Source organism: Bacillus rossius, chromosome 5, assembly GCF_032445375.1.
Source record: "Bacillus rossius redtenbacheri isolate Brsri chromosome 5, Brsri_v3, whole genome shotgun sequence".
Lineage (NCBI taxonomy): Eukaryota > Metazoa > Arthropoda > Insecta > Phasmatodea > Bacillidae > Bacillus > Bacillus rossius.
In genome coordinates, this window is record NC_086333.1 from 10,993,805 (window position 1) to 11,015,114 (window position 21,310).

Consider the following 21,310-nt stretch of genomic DNA (forward strand, 5'->3'; position numbering starts at 1 on the left):
ATAGTTTTTATCATACCCTTTCACTATCCACTGTATACTAGAATACAGCTTGGTAATTTGTCCTGGCCGTTGAGAGCCATGTCCACCACCCGACTTGTGTAGGCGTTGTTAGCTTTCACACCAAGAGAAGCTCAGTACTGCTGTGAAGAAGGCAAATGGCACAATAAATCACCAACAGAAGCTCAGCACTGCAGTGTAGAGGGGGCAAAGGAAAAAGACACGTCAAGCCAATTTCAGCATTGCCGTGTAGTGAACAATACAGCCCAGAGATTACCATGCTAACTAGAGCACACTTTATAAGAGTTGTACAGCAGAGAGACTCACTATGACATTTTAGTAATGCTGTTTATGAAGCAGTACATCATAGAGACTTACAGTTCCATGGTCAGCAATGCTGGGTAGGAGCGAAGGAAACAGTGTGAATATATGAAACCAAGCACAGCATTGTGGTGTTATATTGCGGGAATGCATTAGGTCTCATCAGGCCAAGATCAAACTGATTTGTAAGAGGCAGTACAATAGAGTGAAACACCAAGTCAAGCATAGAACTGTAGCATGGTAAGCAGTTCACCTCAAAAACTCACCAAGCTATGCATACCACTGCTGTGTAAGAGACCGTACAGCACTGAGACTTACCCATATGTGATCAGTAATGTTGTTTAGTAGTGGAGAAAACAATGTGAATCCATCAAGCCAAACACAGCACATTGGTGTATAAATGCAGGAGTTATGGGGAATCGTTATGCCAAGCTTAACACTACTGTATAGGAGGTAGTAAGGAAAAGAAATAAACCAAGACATGCTCAGCCCTGCTATGTAGGAGGCAGTACAAAACAAAGATTCAGAAGCAAAGTTCAAAATTGCTGTAAAGGACGCAGTACAGCACAGAAACTCACCAAAATAATCTCAGCACTGCTGTGTAACACATAAGAAAATCACAAAGACTAACCAAGCGAAGTTCAGCATTGCTGTGTAGGAGACAGTACTAGAAATAAAATTAGCTAGCCAATCTCAGCACTGACATGTAGAAGCTAAGAGACACAAGGCAAACCGAGCACTGATCTATAAGAGGCAGTACAGCACCGAGTCTTTCTAAGCAGAGGTCAGCACTGATGTGTAGGAGACATACACTACAGAGACTCAAAATGTTATGTTTGACACTGTGATAAAGGTGCAGATGTGTATGAGCATAGGAAACAATGTGAATCCATCAAGTCAAGTACAGCACTATGGTATTTGAATATAGGAATATAATGGGACTAACTAAGCCAAGATCAAAGCTGATGTGTAGAAGGGAGTACAACACTAAGAATCACACAGCCAAGTACAGCACTGCTGTGTAGTAAGTAGTACAGTACAGAAACTCACCCAGACAAAATTATCACTGCTGTGTAGGAGACAGTACAGTGCATATACTCACCTATCCATGTTCAGAACTGCTGTGTGGTAGTGAAGAAAACAAAGAGAATCCATTAAGTCAAGTAAAACACTGAGGTGTATGAATGCAGAAATGACGAGTTCTTGCCCTGGCAATCTCAGCACTATTATGTAGGAGGCAGTACAACATAGAGACTTACCACGCCTAACTTGCAAATTTTTTTCACGTGTTCTTTCTTCTCGCTTTCAGTGTTGAGGGCCTAATTTGTACTGCCTTGCTGGAATTGTTCTTTGGTCGGGCTATATTCACCTTTTCGCGATTGCACTTCTTGTGCATTATGGCATTTCACTGGGTCAGTGTAAAGGTGGAATCACGATCCGGTACAATTCAGGTGAGTACAGTGAAGGGTGGTCACACTTAGTGAATGTGCGTCGGTGTCATAACTAAGATGCTCAATGTTTGTTATTTGCAGTTTTTCTCTTTGTCGCTTGGGACACCTCCCGCATGATGCACGTTTCTTTCGTGCTTTGCTTAGCATGTCTCACTGCTTGTGTGGACCTACCACTCGTGTTTGATTATGGCCGTGATTCTTTTAGTTTGCTGTTTTCTCCCTTGGGGCCGAACTTTCCCCGGTTTTCATCGCCGGATTTGTGGTGCCCGCGACGGGTGTTTACTGGCTCTTACGGGCCTTTGAGGTGTGTCATTCTTGTTATCTTACTATCTTGAGAGTGTTGTTTAATTGTACTGTCAATTTTGCATGGGCGATCTGTTTCCCGTTTCGCGAGTCTCTTTCGTAGGAACGTGATGTTTGTATTGCGCACGTAATCTAGATCACTTCCTATCTTTTCACAACATAGTGTTTATGTTCACGAGTTTCTCGTATAGTTTATTGTGTATGTTTGTAACACATTTATTCATTTAAGTTTTAAATTCTTGTTCCTCACGTTGCCCGGTGGTTGTATTATTTTGTGGACACGTGTGTCTTGAGTTTCGATTTGCGCTCCACCGAGCGTTCATTGTAACCGAGGCTGTTCGGATTGTTTAAACACGTAACTTGTAAGAAGACACTTAAACCCGCGACTTATTAGGGTACACTCACTTGTGGAGGCTTGATTTTTCCTAGTGACATTAATTAAATGCATTAGGATTGACCCACCTTTAATATTCTCATGAATAGGTTATGTTATAACTATTTTTCTATACTTATATGAGTGTCAATTGCCACTCATTCTCTTTGCCTTAGTGATATTAGCTTAAGAGTGAGCGATAGTAAAATTTTTTGCTACAGATTGGAATGAAGTTTTGTCAAAAGTTTTATTTAGCTACTGTTGTTGTCTGTACGTAGTTTCGACATTTTTCATAACATTTTAATTGAGATATTAAACCTTAAGTTTTAATAATTCAAAGCAGTTTTATACAGAATTTTATAAAGTCTCGTGCCTGATACGTTAACTATATATGCACGTAACCTTCTTGTATACTAAAATAAAATTTCGTTTTAATAGGTGCAATAATTCTATCATAAAATAATTAAATTATAAAGCTCTGTATAATGTATAAGTGCAGTCTTTTATGAAATCACCTCTAACAAGTTACTAACATATTGTAGAGAGATGGGATGAATCCTTTATAGAGACAAAGCACCATGGATATTTGTTATGGCTAAAATATGTCAGAGCTATATCAGGGAAAGCCAAACGATGATCAGTTAATATTACCAATTTTTCACACGTAACGAGTGCAGACGTCTGTGAAACTATTTCTACCTAAGTTCGTATTCGACGAATCAAAATGGAAGTTAAACTATTATACAGTAGAAAGAATACTGCATCGTTTGATATCTAAAATATGTCTGTGCACTGCCTGGAAACTCCAGTCGAAGGTTAGTTGAAAGTCCAATTTCGCGTTGTTTCTGGAATTTTACACACAGCCGTTTAAAAATAATACACGCTTAAGAGCGCTGAACAATGCTGCTAAGGATTGAGCAGCGGGAACTTCCCTGAACCAGGTACTACCTGCTCGTAGTGGGGACTGGCGAGAACGCGCTAAGCCGCTTATCTCTCTTCAAGATCAGGAAAGGGGGCAGTGCATTGTTACCTGCCTTTTTCTGACCACTGAACCATAGAAGTGCAGAGTATATCAGTGCTGTCATTCAAGTTCCTTGTGCCAGCCGAAAGAAACTTGCATCAACAGCTTCTATGTTCAAAGAGCTAATTAGTAATCATATTGAATTCTTTAACATTAATTTTTATTAACGTTACCGTATTTTTCCCTGTTCACTTACAATTTGGTTTATCTCACACATCTGCCTCCCTACTCTCAGTACGCCTTCATGGCCAGTACGGAAACGTAATCAAACGGAAACGCATCTCGTAAAGGCAAGACGACCATTTACGGTACTCCGTCAGCTCGTTCTACAGTGTACGGATTTCACGGAAACATAACAATACTTGCGCCAATAAGCGTAAAAAATACTGACGTCACGCAACATCATTGTAAACAAGCTGAAACGTGAAATTTTAAACATGCATCGGTTTTTAAGTTTAGTTTACGCTGAATTGTGAATGATGAATTCTGTTTGATGCATTTAACTAGTCAAACAGCTTATAATTAGAGACGCATGAATTTCGCGAATATATTTCGTGACTGGTTGTATTGCATATCACAGCATCTCGTATTCACGTAACTGATTTGGTGCTTGTTTCTCTCGTGCGTCTGGGCACTTAAAAAATATATGTCAAATATCGTACCACATGTACGTTAATGAATAATCACTTACTGTAATTTGTACATCTCGGAATGCATTTATATACAACACATTCGTCTTTGTTTTGATAAAACTTAAAAAATTGGCTTGTCTTTATTTCACGGTAAATTTATCAATGTACTGAAATGTCACTAATGGTTTTAAAGTAGTGCATTGCTATTAGCTGCATGGAAGAACGCATGCACAAGAGTTCCGCATTGCCCATTTATACATCTCTCTTACGCTTGCGGATGCGAATATGTGTACATTTATGTGTGAATGTAGAACGAACTTAGAGTGTCTTACGTTTCCCTTTTCGTGATACGTATACGTTTGTGTGTCACGGTCAAACGGGCCTAATCATTACTTGCATATCCGTTTCATAAATAAGTACTTAAAATTAAATGTACAACTCCTGTGCCCAGAAAACTGATCGTAACTAAATAGGCACTTTGTTAGCGATGCTAAGACTTTGCTGCAACTATTTTAGTATACAACGTGTAGTTTAGTTAAATTTTTTAACATTTCTGAATGCGTACTGCTGTATTTTCGTAAAATTAATACCACATACGTGATGTCACGGAAGTTGTTATTATGGCATAGTTGTAATGCACGTGTTACTGAAGTCTCTATTGTTTTATATATTCATCCTAACTACACTATTAATTTCAACGACAGTTTGTCATTTATTTGGAAAAAAAATTATCTTGGTTTTCATCTGAAATAAGTGCATATGGCCTGAACACTGGCGAAGTACACTGCTTTAAAATAACACTACAACAATTTAAATCACAAAAAATTACAATTAAAACTTTTTTTATATATCTGGTTATTTACTAAAAATACGTCAATGAAATTTTTAAGAAAATAGACCCTAGTTAACTTTAAAGAAACCGCGTCTCTATGAAGATTCGAACCACAAAACACTTTCTCTATATTAATCTAAACACTGCTAACTAAACATACCCCAGAACAAATGTACAGTAAGCACCAAAACTAAAATATTTAACAGAATTAGCATTAAATGTACAAAATAAAAATATGTTTTTTTACAATAGCATATAAAATACAATATACAATAAGCGCGGATGTGTCTTTTAGTGCCTGGTTGTAATACTACTATAACAACCATGATTCAGTGAATTATTATGGACATACGCCATTTCTGTTTTGAACTGTTAGTCATTTAAAAACCTCCAAAAACCAAATAAATAAATAAAATATTAGAAACAGAAAAAATTATTTCCAAAGAAAAACAAGACCGAGTCGGATGTATTCGAACACAGTCTGATAACCAGCAAGGAAAATAAAAATAAATATGGACAATACAACGAAAACATCACAGACAATATATTTAACCTCAAAAAAACTAGACAGCACAAGAATTCCGTGAAAGGAACTTAGTCAAGAAAAATAATGTATTAAACACAGACGAACATAGTGGACATACAGTAGGACAGATTGGATGCAGGCAGACAGAAAAAACTGGACAACGCAGCAAACACATAAACACAACGATGAAAATAAAGAATTCTAACAACACAACGACGACAGCACTAACGAACACAGAAGTTTTTCAATGGCGGGAACAGATGTCAGTTCCCGAAACGTCGCAACTACTGTCAAGAAAAAAATAAAGATCCTGACAGTTTGTAGTGTCGCCATATTTGTTTCAATTTTCAATACCCTTTTTGTATATTACAAATTAAATTGCAGAAAACAATCATGTTTCATAGACACATCAATAGTGAGTGTGTGTCATTTCTCTATGTCCACGAGGTCTCGCCGCGTCAATTTTCTCCTTGGGGCAAACCCGTCCGCTTGGTTAAATAAACAGCTTTTATCGTTGAATGATTTCATAATTTATTTCATGAAAATCTGCTCTCATAAAAAAGTTAGTTTTATAGACATTCAATAGGTCTCTCTCTCTTTCTCTCTCTCTCTCTCTCTCTCTCTCTCTCTCTCTCTCTCTCTCTCCCTGAAAATCAATCTATAAATTGTTACAAATTTATTTCCTTTATTTTTTTAGTTTGATTTGATACAATATGATTTCACTAAAAATCAATTTATACCCCTTCCTATTTTCATTTCCACATTACGAAGTTTCACTTCTTCCGCACGGAGGGTCTCCACGCACCATTTTTGCATGCAATTAAAAACTATTTTTTAATGATGATAAAGAAGTATAACATCTCTCGCGCGTACCTAAGTACACGCACCCATTTTTTTATCTATCTTTATCATGTGCTTATTATAACACAAAAATTGAATAACAGTTTATGAAATTTTATGCCCAGAAAATTTGTTTAACGTATTTCGTTTACAACAAGACTGCAGACAATGTCAAACTATGTCTACATATTACAATTGATAACTGGACGATGGTGTACTCTGAAAAATTACGATTTTAAATTAAAACAATGGCTAAACCTAACATGGTAATTTTCCAATTAAAACAATACGACTAGAACACTAAAATATTGTCAGCATACTTGTTATGTTACTTAACAAATACATCATATTTAATTTATGTAATTTTGTGTTAAATCCACGCAAAACTAATGATATCAATACATTTGGTTCTACAATATGTGATCCAACGAGTGACATCTTTGCTTAACATGTTTCTTCACCAATTTCAGGCCAACCACACATAAGGAAAATTCAGTTTGGTGTTTACAAACAGATTCAGTTAAAATGTTTTCCTTGCGTATTTACTTTTACAATACAAACTTACAACTATGTACTGAAAATACTTTCCTCCCCTTCTTTTTCCAAATGCACATTTGCCAATGTTTTAAGATTTCATGTAAAACGAAACAAACGTAAAATTTTAATAATTTATTTTGAGTAATATTATTATTTAAAATATGATTTAATCAATGCTCCCCCAAAACTGTTTACACATAATTTGCAGAGCTAGACGAATGAACGATTTTACCTTTAGAATGAATTTTTATATTTTATGTAGTACGCATTACTTTTAATCCTAATTATATACGCAACGTTTCATGAAATTTCTTTCACGGCATATTTATTACTACTGACACAATTTACACTGATTGTTATTAGGTAAATTTCAAGTAAATACTACCTATTGTAGCCGAACCCACGGTGCGAATTATGGGAAATTTTTATATAGTTTTTCGTTTCATGGTCCATAGACCTCAAATACAATTTGTGGACACTATAACTGCAAAATTTTTTTACCAATCACTTCTAAACTGATAAATAAATTCTGAAAGTGGAAAATCTCGATCAAGTTCGTTAATAGGCAATATCTGACCAAAGTGGTAGAATTGGGGAAGGTTTTTCGAAAACCTGAAAAATCGCTATAACTCCCATAGTAGGTATGAGAAATATCATATTCGTTTGAACGTATTACAATTTGTAATAGTAATGCAATGAAGTTTGGTCTTAGCTATTTTTATACGACCAACCATAACTGCAGGGGGTTGATAAAACAAGGGTTTGAGGACAATAAAAAAAATCATAGCTCCCAATGTAGGCACAACTTCGGATCTATGCGATGTTTGTAGTATTGTTATGATTTTTATCTAAAACTTTTGTCTAAAACATTTTTGGGTTAGATAAACGTTTTCTGAAAGGGGTCAAAAAATAGGGGCGAATAATTATAAATAATTTATAACGCCCTTAGTAGAAACACTACCAAATCCGTTCAAATTTTTTGTTAATTTTTTCATTTTTATCTAAAAATCCAATATTGCAAGGGGTTAAAAAAACAAAGTTGGAGAACGAAAAAAAAAATCATAGCAAGGGCACAACTTCGGATCCGTACGATTTTTGTATTAATTTAATAATTCTAATCTTAAATTTGTGTAGAAAAATTTTTCATTACACAAAAAATTGCTGCAAGGGACTGAAAAAAGAGTGATATAATAACACACACAGTTCCCTTCTTAGGCATACCATAAAATCCGTTCAAACTGTGTTTAAATCTTATAATATTCATCCAATACATTTTGTCTAAGAACATTCTTGATAATACAAACCATTGCTGCAAGGGATTTTGAAAACTTTGGTATGGAATATGAGAATAATTAAAAGCTGATTATCATGTTCTCTTTGTAATTAATTTTTGTTTTTGTTTAAATTTTTTGGGTTGCAAATATTTTCCAAAGTAAATTTTATGTTACAAACCATTACTGCGTGGGGTGGCAATAAAAACGATAGAAATCTAAAATTGTTATTACTTTTTTAACAAATATTTTTATAAAACTTAAGAAACTTTTCCTAAAACGTTAAGCTGAAATAATTGTTCATAAAAAGAACAATAAAAACCGAAGTTGGAATTATAAAAAACAATAACCTTAATAAGTACCTATCAATTTAATAGAATTTTATTTTTATTACCTTATTTTAATATTAACATAAAACTTTGTCCAAAGGATATTTTTGTACGACCACGTATTAGTGGCAAGGATGAAAAGTAGTGAATGAAGGCTGAAAACAATTACATAACTACTTAGTAGGTACAATATTAAATTCGTTTAGACATTAAATGCTGAATGCATTGAGTTGAGAAAAAACGTTAAAAATTGTTTCGCTGTCTGGAATGCAAGAAAATGTTTAATCGGACATTTTTTAATATTGGGTAAAATATCTATAAAAGGATGTTAAGTAGATTAAGTTTTTAAAATGTTCCAGGAGTTTGTAAAAATCTTCAAATCACTTCCACTTTGAAATCTACGTGCGCCTGTAGGCTTTGCTGAAATTGATTTTTTATATCTATTTACAGATGCACACGAGATAGTTACATAAATGAATCATCCAGTGTCAACAAGTTACCAATTCGAAGTTAATGTGTTTCAAAAGGTAATATCATTACAAACTTTTAATATATATTATCTTCGAAACATATATTTTGACTTTTTGTTTTTAATTATATGTTTCCTAATGCATAATGATAAACACAATAAAAACAAATTTAATTGGAAAATTAGTATATTAACTTTGAAAAAGTTAATGCAAAAAGTGGCTTGCTTACATTTTGCACTTAACGATTAAAATGTTTTTAGGTGTTTTACATTACCTGGAAGACATATGTTAATATTATACAAATTGAAACCAAATTACAAAATTTGCATCTTCGTTTTGCAGATGACGTGCCATATAACATATATATTTTCTTTGAAATTCTATCCAAATCGGCTGCAACAAAAGACCTAACTATAAAAAAGTGTTCAACATTTTTGTTTTAAATTACAGCATTTTGGAACAGAAATTGGAACTTATAAAATTTTTATTTATATTAATTTTGCAATATTAATCATGCAGAAAAATTCTCTTTTCTTTATTTAAAATACTTCGCAATGAAAAATCATATACATCAAGTCACGGTTAAGTTTTTTAAGGCCTCCTAGGTTTATTATATATATTTAAATTAAATTATTTACATTAAGAAGATTAACGGATATTATTGTTGGCAAAACAGTTCACAATTATACTGACAAATTTGAACGTCTTTTGACTAAATGGTTTTTGATTTATGGCGAGTTGAATTTGAAAGATTTTTTGATGCGCGTGAGCATGTACTGCACGCGCTAGCAACTGACGATAAAAATTAGCGGACGCGCATACACTCCTTGCGCCTTACACATCCCAGCTACATCACAGGACAAGATCGCGCGCCCCTCCACCCCCTTCTGTTTTGCTCTTTATAACGGCCCAACCCAACCCCAACCGCTCTAGCCAGACACAGTGGCTGCAGCAAAACCTGCTTGATTGACAGCAGCTACCCAGCTACGACAACGTTCTCTATAAAGATATTCTGGAAATTTTTGGGAGGCTTTTTCGTGACCTCGGTGGCTCCTTCTCGATTTTGTCATTTCCTCCTTCCGTCTCCGGCCTGTCGCTCACTCTTAAACGATCTATTGATGCACGATATTTTAGCATCATTGATTATTTGTATGACTGTACTGTGGAAACATGTACTACTTTAAATTGTGATTTTTATGCGAGCCTTGTTAGGCCTTGTGTTTACCCGCTTACCATTTTTGAATAAACCTGGAATTGGAATTTTGTTTATAATTACTCGCTTTGTACTCTGTCCTTAACACCACGTTCTTTACTTTGCTGCACTTTTACTAATGTCAAACCAAACTCATAAACCCTCTGTGACCTCGTTCTAGCACGAGGCTGCATCTTTGGTGTGCGCGCCGATGTAACTTTCTAGAACCGCGGTTCTAAGGAGCTTACAGAGGATTACACTAAACCAAGCTTAGCAATATGCTGTAGGATTCAAATTACCACAAGAACCCTCCAGCTAAGACAGGCACTGCCCTGAATTAGTCAGGAGAGCATAGGGACGTACCCAATTATATTCGACTGTGCTGTGTATGAGACCAGGAAACATGGGGATTTACCCAGTCAAGCTCGACACTGTGGTGAATAAACCAGGATAGCATGAAAACTCACATTTTTATTAGCTTAGAATGCACTGTAAAATGCAGCATAGCACCAGGATTCACCCAAAATACCAAAGTTCAATACCGGACTGTTGAAGGCAGAAAAGCCTGAGAACTCACCCAGCCAAATTTCATGTTGTAGTTTAAAAGCATTATAGCATAAAGACTCAACAATCAAAGCTTGTCACTGCTGCATAGATGTCAGCATAACATGAGGACTCCCTGAGCTAACTAGAAACTGTGGTGTAGAAGGCAGGACAACATGGAGACTCACCTAGGTAAGATAGCACAATGGTGTAGGAGGCAGGATAGCATCAGAACTCAACAAGTCAAGCATGGCAGCACTGTAGGATGACAGACAGCGCGAAGAGATAGGCAGCTAAGCTCATTACTGCAGTATAGGAGTGAAAAACAACACTGAATCTCCTTGCCACTACAGAGTTAGAGGCAGCACAGGGACTCATTCAGTCAACCTCAAAACTCCATTGAACGAGACATAACAGCACAGGTACTCACAGATCCAACCACGGCTCTACGGTGAAGGAGGCAGCACAGCATATGTACTCGTACCTAAGCTCAGCACTGTGATCGGGAAGCAGGAAAGTATTATCCACTGCACAAAAGACGAGAGATAGCACAAGCACATATCCAGTCAATCTAGGCACTTGTGCTTAAAGAAAATGTCAGTACAGAAACTTGCTTTGTCAAGCTCCGCAATGAGTTGTAGGAGACTGGGACAGTGTGGGTCTTACCTAACCAAACTCGGCACTGTGGTGCTAAAGGTAGGACAGCCAGGAACTCACCCAGCCAGCTGAGGTGCTCCGTCGTCTCCAGCTTGATGCGAAAGTCGTCAATGCGCGACTTGAGTTCCTCTACAGCGGGCGGTATGGGTCCACACTCGGCCTGCAGCTGGTGTTCTAGCATGACCACCCTGTAACAACATCCAGTGTTAACTCTGTCGAACACCTCTTATACATAAAAATTTACATCACAATTTATATATACTTGCTATGGGATTACTATGGCGGGATCACTGGCTGTTTTAGGATTCAAGACTGATAACTAAATGATAACCACAACCTTGACATGTCGATGCGCCCTTAACCACAATGAACACGACTTAATCTTTGACATTATAGGCCTACATACAAAATTAATTTTTTAAAAAGTTTTAGTTAGTATAATAATTATAAATAATATAATTTTTATTTTAACAAACCAATGTAATTTTAATTAAAATAATTTTTATTTATTCCTTTATTTATTCATGCACAATAAAATGAATTCACACCGTCCTTCACTACTATAGGTTCCGTAAAAGCATAACCTTGTATTCCTAACCAAAAAAAATATATTTTAAGAAACTTAATAATTCGGGTAAAATATAAAAGTACATAGAGTAAGTAGGTAGAGCAAGATAATTCCCCCCAGATTTCCCAGTCACACGGTTATCATATAACATGTACTCCTTAGTCACAAATTATTATACACTGAGTTAAAATTATGAAATACTAAATAGAGTATAATAGAGAAATGATGTTATGCCTTGAAGTATGGTACCTACTTCTTGGCTTTCCACACCCCCGTTCCAAAAAAACCCAACCCTCGGGTGTCATCATGTTGTACACCATGCTGCACGACAGAACTTTAATTAGAATAATAACTATGCTTATTTCGTTGTCATAAAACGATTGAGGGTTTCTTCTGCATGTCGCTATTTTTTCCAAACATACACAAACAAATGTGTTTGAAAAAAAAACATGTGTGTTGTAGGATCGCTGAGAAAGTTTCCTGGTGGTGAGATTTAGCGAGTGCTACAACAAGAGAAATGATAAAGAGTAGTATATAAAAGGGACAGGGTGTGGTGTCTGAGTCAGTGCCCACCATGTTAAATTCTGATGTCACGGAAGCCATTTTGTTTATCAAATTTCCTCATAAATGACACAAAATTCCTCAAAATTCCTATAAATGACCCTAATTTGATGAAAAAGTTACCGTTTTGAGGGAAAATACCATATTATTCCTAAAAAATAATAATAGCTTGAGAATTCCAAAAAAAACTTAATACTCCTAAATGCAAGCTGGTAAAGCCACTTACATAAGGACCTTGGCTTCGGGTGCCATTGTTGCACTTTTCAATATGCCACCATCTTCAAAATATATATTTTTTATGAGAAACAATCGAAAAATATTATTTCATGTATTAAAAATTAATAAAAATAATTTTAATAGAAATTCTGCCTTTTTTAAATTTACGCCATATTAAAAATCCGTAATTTTTATCCGAATATAATAAAAAAAATTAAAAATTCATTAAAATGTATATTTAATTTTAATAATTCAATATACAAAAAGGCACTGGGTTCAAATCAAGAAAGGGCAATCGATTGTATATGATGACGGATCCTTCCCCCCACGAAAAAACATCGGCACTCTAACCTCCAACCACTATTGCTACGGCAGATATTACATCAGTCAGTATGACATCATGGAGGTCTGTTTTCGTTGGCTGGAGTGCAGCATCTTGGATCTGACATATTTTTTTCGTCTGCTAGATGGCACTGCCGCCAAATTATTTTCATTTCCATGTTCTAGAATGCAGTATTCATTTATAACTGTGGCGTTTGCCATTTTGACATTCCTCCGACATTTTTAAAATCTTTTATTTTACTTAGAAATAAAAAACCAAACAAATATCATCAAAAAATAACATATTAACGTAAAGAAAGATTCTATAGATTTTCGTCCACAGTAAGATCCTTGACGGATGCAAAACAAATTCACATAAATTAAAATGATCTTTAAAGTGACAGTTCAATAAGTAAAACCACCAAATTACAAATAAAATTTTAATATGTAATTTCTACAAGTACAAAAATACAAACGTTTCTCCATTTCTACAATTACTTAGAAGCCGAAGGGTGACATTTACATGCATGTAATTGTGATATCAAGGCATTTCAATATGACAATCGATGAACTAGTTACATTCAGATGTTGGCTAGACACCTCCAGTCAGTAGCCAGGCATGAAATCGATGGCCAAGAAAAAACATTTAGTGGCCAAGCATATCCAATCAGCGACCATACACGTCCGGTAGTAGGCTAGACACGAAAAAGTGGTGGCTAGGCACTTCCAGTTTAGAGCCAGGCACATCCAGTAGGTGGTCAGCCATATCTGGTTGTTAGGCGCATCTAGTCGGTGGTCAAACACATCCAGTCAGTAGCCAAGAGCTATGTTTCGTCGATACACGGCGATCATTTTAAACATTTCATGTACATAACAATGCAAATAGCAGGGGTGCCCACAAGAGGGGGTAACGACGCAGACTGCGTCATTAAAATTTCAGGGGGGGGGGGGGGGGGTGTTAAAAGACGAGAAAAATGTATATATTATTTACATACTTATAGCTTCTAATGTTAAAATACGTTTCTGGTGCTTTGATAGTTGAAAGGGATCTTGTAAATCAAATTGGCAACCCCGCACTTTCCTCAACAAAAGCAGTTTGACATCTGTCGGTTCAGGATGGAAATATTACCTGATATGACCAAAATTACTGTCAGAAAACCAGTTTTAATTAATGCAAAATGTGACAAAATATAATACTAAAAAAAGTATAATATTATAAAATCATTGAGAAAATGGCATAAAAAAATTCGGTTGGGAGGAGGGGTGGCTCATCTTTAGATTAGGGGGGGGGGGGGGGTGAGTCATAGTGTTTGGGGGGGGGGGGGTGGGCACCTCTGCAAATATACCAAGCGTCTACGAACTAAAGGTTATTATTCGCTGAAATACTACCAACATTTTAAAAAGGTCATGTTCAATGTCAGGCATATAGGGTCAGGCCCTGTAATACGGCCACTACTTATTTTAATGAAGTGTATTATTTCAACTAATAAACATAAATACGTGAAAACATAGTGAAATTGCAAGATATGTCTTCTCAATACGTTGACATAGGCAAAGTTTAAGCAAAGTTATATTTTGACATTAAAAATTTTAAAAATATGAAAATAGTTAAAAGCGGCCATTTTACAAAACTGTCTTATAATATGGACAGCGAGGATAACAATTGTTATAAAGCATTTGTACACTCCGTGCACTCAAATCTGGCAATGTTTGCTGCTTCTGTACATTGTTCATGGCACAATCTCTTGCATCTCACACAACACACCCACAATTCACCCATTGTATCATTACTGAATAGTCCGTCACAGTACAAGCATACTGATTCTGAAAATTCGTTTGTGTCTTTTTCCTTATTTCCTTTAGGTTTTCTTAGACATCTGTCTTGAGCAGTGTTTTTGGGCTTTTTTTTTCTCTTTTGCATTCTTAGCGTCTTTCTTCTCTTTTACTTTCTTGATATGCTCTAGGGACGTAAGAATGGTAGCCTTTTGACATCTAGTTGATGACTTCTTCCGGATCAGATGTGGAAGAGGACAGAGTTGGTGCAAAACTGATATATTGTCTTCCTTACTCGGAACACCATCATTAAACTATTTTTCAAAGGACGAATCAGAAGATGACAAGCATGATCTCCGCTTGTTTTGTCTGGACACACTGCATTTATGTAACCCCGAAGTCCCAGCTACAGGCTGTGCAATTGCGGGCTGAGATTCATAATGAGATCTTCCTTTTGGTGTTTCAGATTCCACCGTTTGCGATTCACTCCATGATCTTTCTACTGGTGATTCATTTTCTGCTTGCTGAAAACATTCGGATGGAGCAAAGGCTGACTTGGGAATTGCTCCAGGATTTACAGGGACAGCAGCATTCCAAACTGAAGTTTTGTAATGTTTCTAGCTGGGTTCTGATTAATACAACAGTTACATGCTCCATAATAATGCATTTTTAGAGATCTGAAGAATGACCTGTCTAGTGGTTGTATGTAGTGCGATGTATGAGGTGGAATGCTGATCATGATGATGTTACTATCCACAGCAAATTGTAGAACATCTGGGTCACTGACATGTGTAGAGTGACCGTCCAGTATCAAAAGATTAGCCTTCACTCCTTGTGTTTTATGTGTGACAAAATTTTCGAGAAACTTCTGAAAAAAATCAACAGTTATGTAGCCAGAGTCGCTCATGTAGACTACAGAGCCTGGAGGCAAATTGTCTTTAAATTCCTGCTTCATGTTCTTCCCCTTAAAAATTACAAATGGTGGCATAAAAGCACCAGTTGCACTAACACATGCAAGCACAGTCACAGTTTCCCCTCTTTCTTTAGCAGTAACACTCATTACATTTAGTTTTCCTTTCATACTCACAATTTTGTCTGGCCGGTTGTTCAGCTGAAGACCTGTTTCGTCCGCATTGTGGATTCTAGCCAACGACAAAGCTTCAGGTTTCCTAACTGATAAATTGGGATGACATTTTTTGAACGCATAAAACCAAGTTTTGCCAGCCTCTTCTTTCTCCTGTGAAAATCTTACGTTTAGCCCTTTCTTGATAGAAAGTTTGTAAGCAATAGTTTCCACTTCACTGATTGTCAGACCAAATCATCTAGATTCCATTAAAAGAATGTGGTTAACGAGAGAATCATTTATTTCCGGTAGAATGTCCTGTTTCCTGCCCATTCCTTTCTTAACGCGTTCGTGCTGCATCTGACGCCTTAAAGCTGTCCTAGGAATGTTGTACTGCTTTGCTGCTGCAGAAGGTGTGAGCTGACCCGAACGTACTCCATCCACAGCTGCTTGCATACTTTGCAAGTCCCAACTTTGGCGTTGTGTCTACCGCTCGCGCATTTGGAAATTCCTGGTGTTAAGAGAAACATCCTTCATTAATTATAGTTCATCTAGTTATTTTTAATGAATTCCCATTTCCCACTTTCAAAATTTAAAAAAAAATACATGGAATATAAAATATATAATTTTCTGTAAATAACATCTGATTCAGAATCTACATTCGGAACAGAGTTTGGTGATAATATAAAGATACAATTTATCTGGTTATTCCAGCACCCTTAAATCATCACTTAAGTCAAGTTATTTTTGTATAAAATATACAATTAGAAGGATTATTTTTCCAAAAAGGCTAAACGTTTCTCTCACTATGTAATTGTTAGGTTTTATAGATCAAAGTATTTTTTTTTAATTGCAACTAAACACAAACCTACCAAAATATTAATTAATTTGTATAAAAATTTTAACTATTACAGTATGTCACTAATACTAACATTACTTATAATTACATCAAAATACATTAAATACGATAGAAATTGATGTAATTATTTATTTATTATGTGTATAATATGATAATGTTATGCCTGGACCATGATTTGGATGTGTCTTGTAAAATGGCCAGCCAGTCTTCTAAAACGGCCAGGTGCAGGATTCTGCCGGTCATTTCACAAGAGAATGAATTTGATAAAAACTTCCAAATAATTCGGTAGATAGCAGCACTAACCACACCAATCGCACGCAAGGCAGACACCATGAAGGACGGATACTTTTATAGAAAAATATTCAGTGGTCATATATGTTCATATTTTATTTGAAACTCGCGAATTTCGTTATGCGCATAAACATTTTAGCAGCCATTTTTTCACCTCTGTATGTGCAGACGTTTAGATATTGCCTCTTTTCTGGAACAACAATTTACGACAACTTGGCGCGCACTGTCTGGGCGAACGAAGTAGCTCAACAGATACTCTGCGCACGATCTGTTGGCCATTATGCGAATTCCGAAAGCCGTGACGGCAGAAAGACGGTTTGGTGGCCATATTACAAGACTGGCCGTATTACAGGGTTTGACCCTATACCAATCGTCTCCGGATCATTAGGCCAATCATGTCTTAAGTACAGAATAATCAATGCTCATTCGTTGTCAAAAAGGGAACACGTCCTTAAAAGAAAGAAACTTTGACATAAAAGAAGAAGATTCCAAAAAGGAATCACATAAAAAAGAATGCACATTTAACGAAACGGATACATATTTGTACGAAAATTTAACTTGGATGGTCTATCTCATCAATAGGATCCAATCAGTTGCAAGATGTGGTAATAAACAATGTATTAAACAGTCTTTGGCTCCAAAAAAACATTGGCAACAAAATTCATTTACTCCAAAATTCATTTGATCCAATGTCATTGGCACCAAATGTCATTAGCTACAAATGACATTGGTTTCAAAAGTAATTAGCTGTAAATACCACTGTCTCCAAAAAAACCTTTTTTCTCCAAATATTATTGGCACCATTTGTCATTGGCTACAAAAGTCATTGGGTCAAAGTGTTCTTGGCTCCAAAAGTCATTGGGTCAATTGTCCTTGGCTCCAAATGTCATTGGCTCCAAAAGTCATTGTCTCCAAATTTCTATAGATTCAAATAGCTTCAAGTTCTACAGCACTCAAACAGCACCAAATACGCTAAAGTTTCAACTGCTCCAAAGGTCCAAATAAATTCAATTCCATTTTGATTGACCTTGTCACAATTACTGAAAACGCTTTATTATTACTCTCCATTTTTTTAGTAGTTTTTGATTATTTTTAATAACTTTAGACAGAAGTTATATTTTAATAACTCTTTATTAGTTATATATCATATTTACTGAAATAAAACAAAAATTTAAAGTTCCTTAATAAAATGAATTTTCAATTTTATTCACAGGCAAGTAAAATAAGTCAAAATTATATGAAGCCAAATCCCCCAAGTTCTAAGAGTAAGGTTGCTACAATTTGAGGGGCTAATAGCTTCCACCCTTAATCGAAGCCATTAGTTTTTTCAGATGATCGACTAATATGTTACGAACTTCCCAATAGTGCGGGGCTTAAGAGCAAAAAATCGGCTGAACCCTGCACTTTTTGATAAAAGCAAGCCTCTTCGTTCATTTCATAAATACACAACCCCCCCCCCCTCCCCCCCCAACACCGTGATTTATTAATTATTGCCAGTTTCACCCTGCCCCTTTTACATGCCAATTTGTTTCCATCCAGAAAACTACAAATATGTATCTTAATTAGGAAGTAAGCACTGAACTTACTTGTGCACGTAAAATCTCACGAGGAAAGGAAACTATTGTAATATTGCCCACTTTGTGCCTCGTCTTCTACGAATTCCAGCATTTCTTTCCTTTCGCCCTTAAGAGGCTACTCCAGTGTTTCAGGGGCACTACGCAACCCACGTTAACCTCATAAGATTCAATTCTATTTTCATTTTGCTTATAACTAATTAACTAATATAGATTTCGAAATGATGCTTGCTTGATATGTAAGAAAAAGATGCTCTTATCAAAGCCCCTTTCTTCAAAAACGTGCGTAAATTATGGTTTTATACTAATCTTTACTAATATGCATAAGTGTATTGTCTAGGTTTGAACCATAATTTATGCACGTTTTTGAAGAAAGGGGCTTTGATAAGAGCATCGTTGTCTTACATATCAAGCAAGCATCATTTCGAAGTCTATATTAGTTAATTAGTTATAAGCAAAATGAAAATAGCATTGAATCTTATGAGGTTAACGCGGGTTTCGTAGTGCCCCTGAAACACTGGAGTGGCCTCTTAAACTCCTTCGGAATGCGTGACGGAACTTGAAAAGGGGAAGGGGGAAGCGCCAGACTACCTGTTTCGCGCCAGGGGGTGGAAGCACCAGACTGTCTGATTATCACCAGAAAGGGCGAAACGGCCAGTGTGTAAAAGTTGATACACATTGTGGCAGTGTGCGAGGTGGTCGTCAGTCGTGACCTGTGCGGGTAAGAGTCGGTACTTGAAATTTCGTGTTGTGTGTGACTTCGTTAATAAACGTGTGATCGGTGGCGTAAAAAGTCATTTTGAACATCGTTGGAAAAAAAACAAGTACAGCACACGAGAGGACTTTAAAGCCAAGTAAGAATCTGTTATAATCGTAAAGTTCTAATTTATTTCACAGTAGTAAATATCGTTCGATTGCGTAGATCACTTGGTAACATTGACATTTGCATTTTTCATTTGATATTCCTGATAATGTGAAACTAAACATTTTAATAGCATATCATTGTTGCAGTTATCGCGTATTTTGTAATGAAACTATTCACGGAAATTTTACTGCGAAAAAAATTAAGATATTATTTTTTTAACGATGCTGCAGAAATCAAGCACTATTACCAATACGGAAGAAATTTTCTCTTGTGCAAATGTCACATAAAATATGGGATGTGGGGAGGGATTAGGGTGGGATAAATGTATTATTTGCCAAAACGTAACTGCTGAGGGTTTAATATATCCGTCCAAATCTCACAGAGGTGACGAAAAAGAAGTGTATATGAGATTTTTAGATGTCATTTCACAATTCTATGAACTAGAATGCATGCCAGTAGAGCTGTTAATACCGGGCAATATTTTGCATGACAGTGATAGTTTAACTAAACTATTAGATCAACTATGAGCAGAAGCAGAATATATGATAGAGAAAGTAGTAATGTTGCATCACCAATTAAGACTCGAAAATACAACAGAGCCTCTTATAAGCAAGGACATTGATTTTTTTTTGTGACCTGTCTGAGGATAAAGATAAAGCTTTTTAAAGATTTGAAACACTTAAAAAAGCAACCGAGTTAAAGAACTTGCAGCTAAACTTGGAGACCGAGCAATACTGTCAAAGTTGGCTGTAAAAGATCTACAACAATAGAAGCATAATATCATCCACAGTGCCTAGCCAAATTTTACAAAAAGGAAAGAACACTAAGTGCAGGGAGGAGTAAGAATACTTCAACTCAACAATTGGACGGTGTTGCTCTTGCCAGTATTTCAGCTTACATTGAAAGTTCCATATGAAGAAATTATTAGATATGACCAGTTTTTAAAATGACTGATCTTGCAAAACGGTACACATCAGAGCTGGAAGTACTTGGCGGGACTTCAGGAAGGATCCATTCGACTCGATTGGAAGAACGACTGTTAAGTACATGCCCTCAACTTGAGGCAGTCAAAGCAACTGGCAAAGACACTATTCCTGCTTTGAAAGATGAAATCAAGCGACTAGTTAGGGATTCAGTTAAGCCCCCTAGACGAACATAATGACTTAATAAAAAAAGTTATATTTTTATCCTCCAGAATTTTATTATAGTTACGTTGATGGAACTGTTAGTACGCGATTACACTGGTACAACAAGTTAACAATATTTTGCCCTTTTAAAAAGCCACTGGGATACGATCCGTCCCAAATGTTTATTACATAGTTTTCTCCCACCTTATTGTCCGACGCGTCCGTTTAGTTTTCCTGCGAAGCGTTGCGGAACGTTGCGGCCGTTGCAGCTGATGGAGACGTCATCCTCTTGGTCACCACCATGGATGGACGGCGTCAGCGTAGCCCAATCGGCAGCAACTCGTTCTGCTACAATATGCATAGCCGGGTCGCTGAAGAGCCGATCACCCCTTTGCAGGCTCCCTGGTCGACCGGTTACATTTCTGCTACCCGAGGGACCCTCGATTGCTGTCCCCTCCAAGTCTCTTAGCCCTTCACTGCGTGCTCGCCGAGAGTTCCAGCACGTCACATAACGTCTACCGCCTGTACACTCCGTCTCTCCTCTGGCACCTTTACAGTCCTCGCCGCTCACCACCGCTAGTGGCGCTGCCATCACCTTGCGCATGCGCGACTACCAACCACCGTGTCACTTGAGTCCACCTGATGTCACAGCGGCGCGGCCGTTTAAAACGGAATAAGCTGTTTTATCCTCCCTCCACTTATGAAAAAACTGCGTTTTTTTGCGATACCCCACAAATTTCACTCCCTACCTACCAGGGGCTTTTAAACTTTTGTAGATATTATTGCTATCAATGTTT

At 36.5% G+C, this 21,310-nt stretch overlaps 1 protein-coding gene across 1 annotated transcript in view; it reads right to left on the reverse strand.

Annotated features, from left to right (window-relative positions):
* Nucleotides 1-21,310, reverse strand: part of LOC134531584 (uncharacterized) — a 916,155-nt gene that overhangs the window by 603,990 nt on the left and 290,855 nt on the right. Inside the window, exon 5 of the mRNA XM_063367300.1 lies at nt 11,356-11,483. Within this exon, the coding sequence (XP_063223370.1) occupies nt 11,356-11,483 (128 nt within the window). The remainder of the gene's footprint in view (nt 1-11,355; nt 11,484-21,310) is intronic.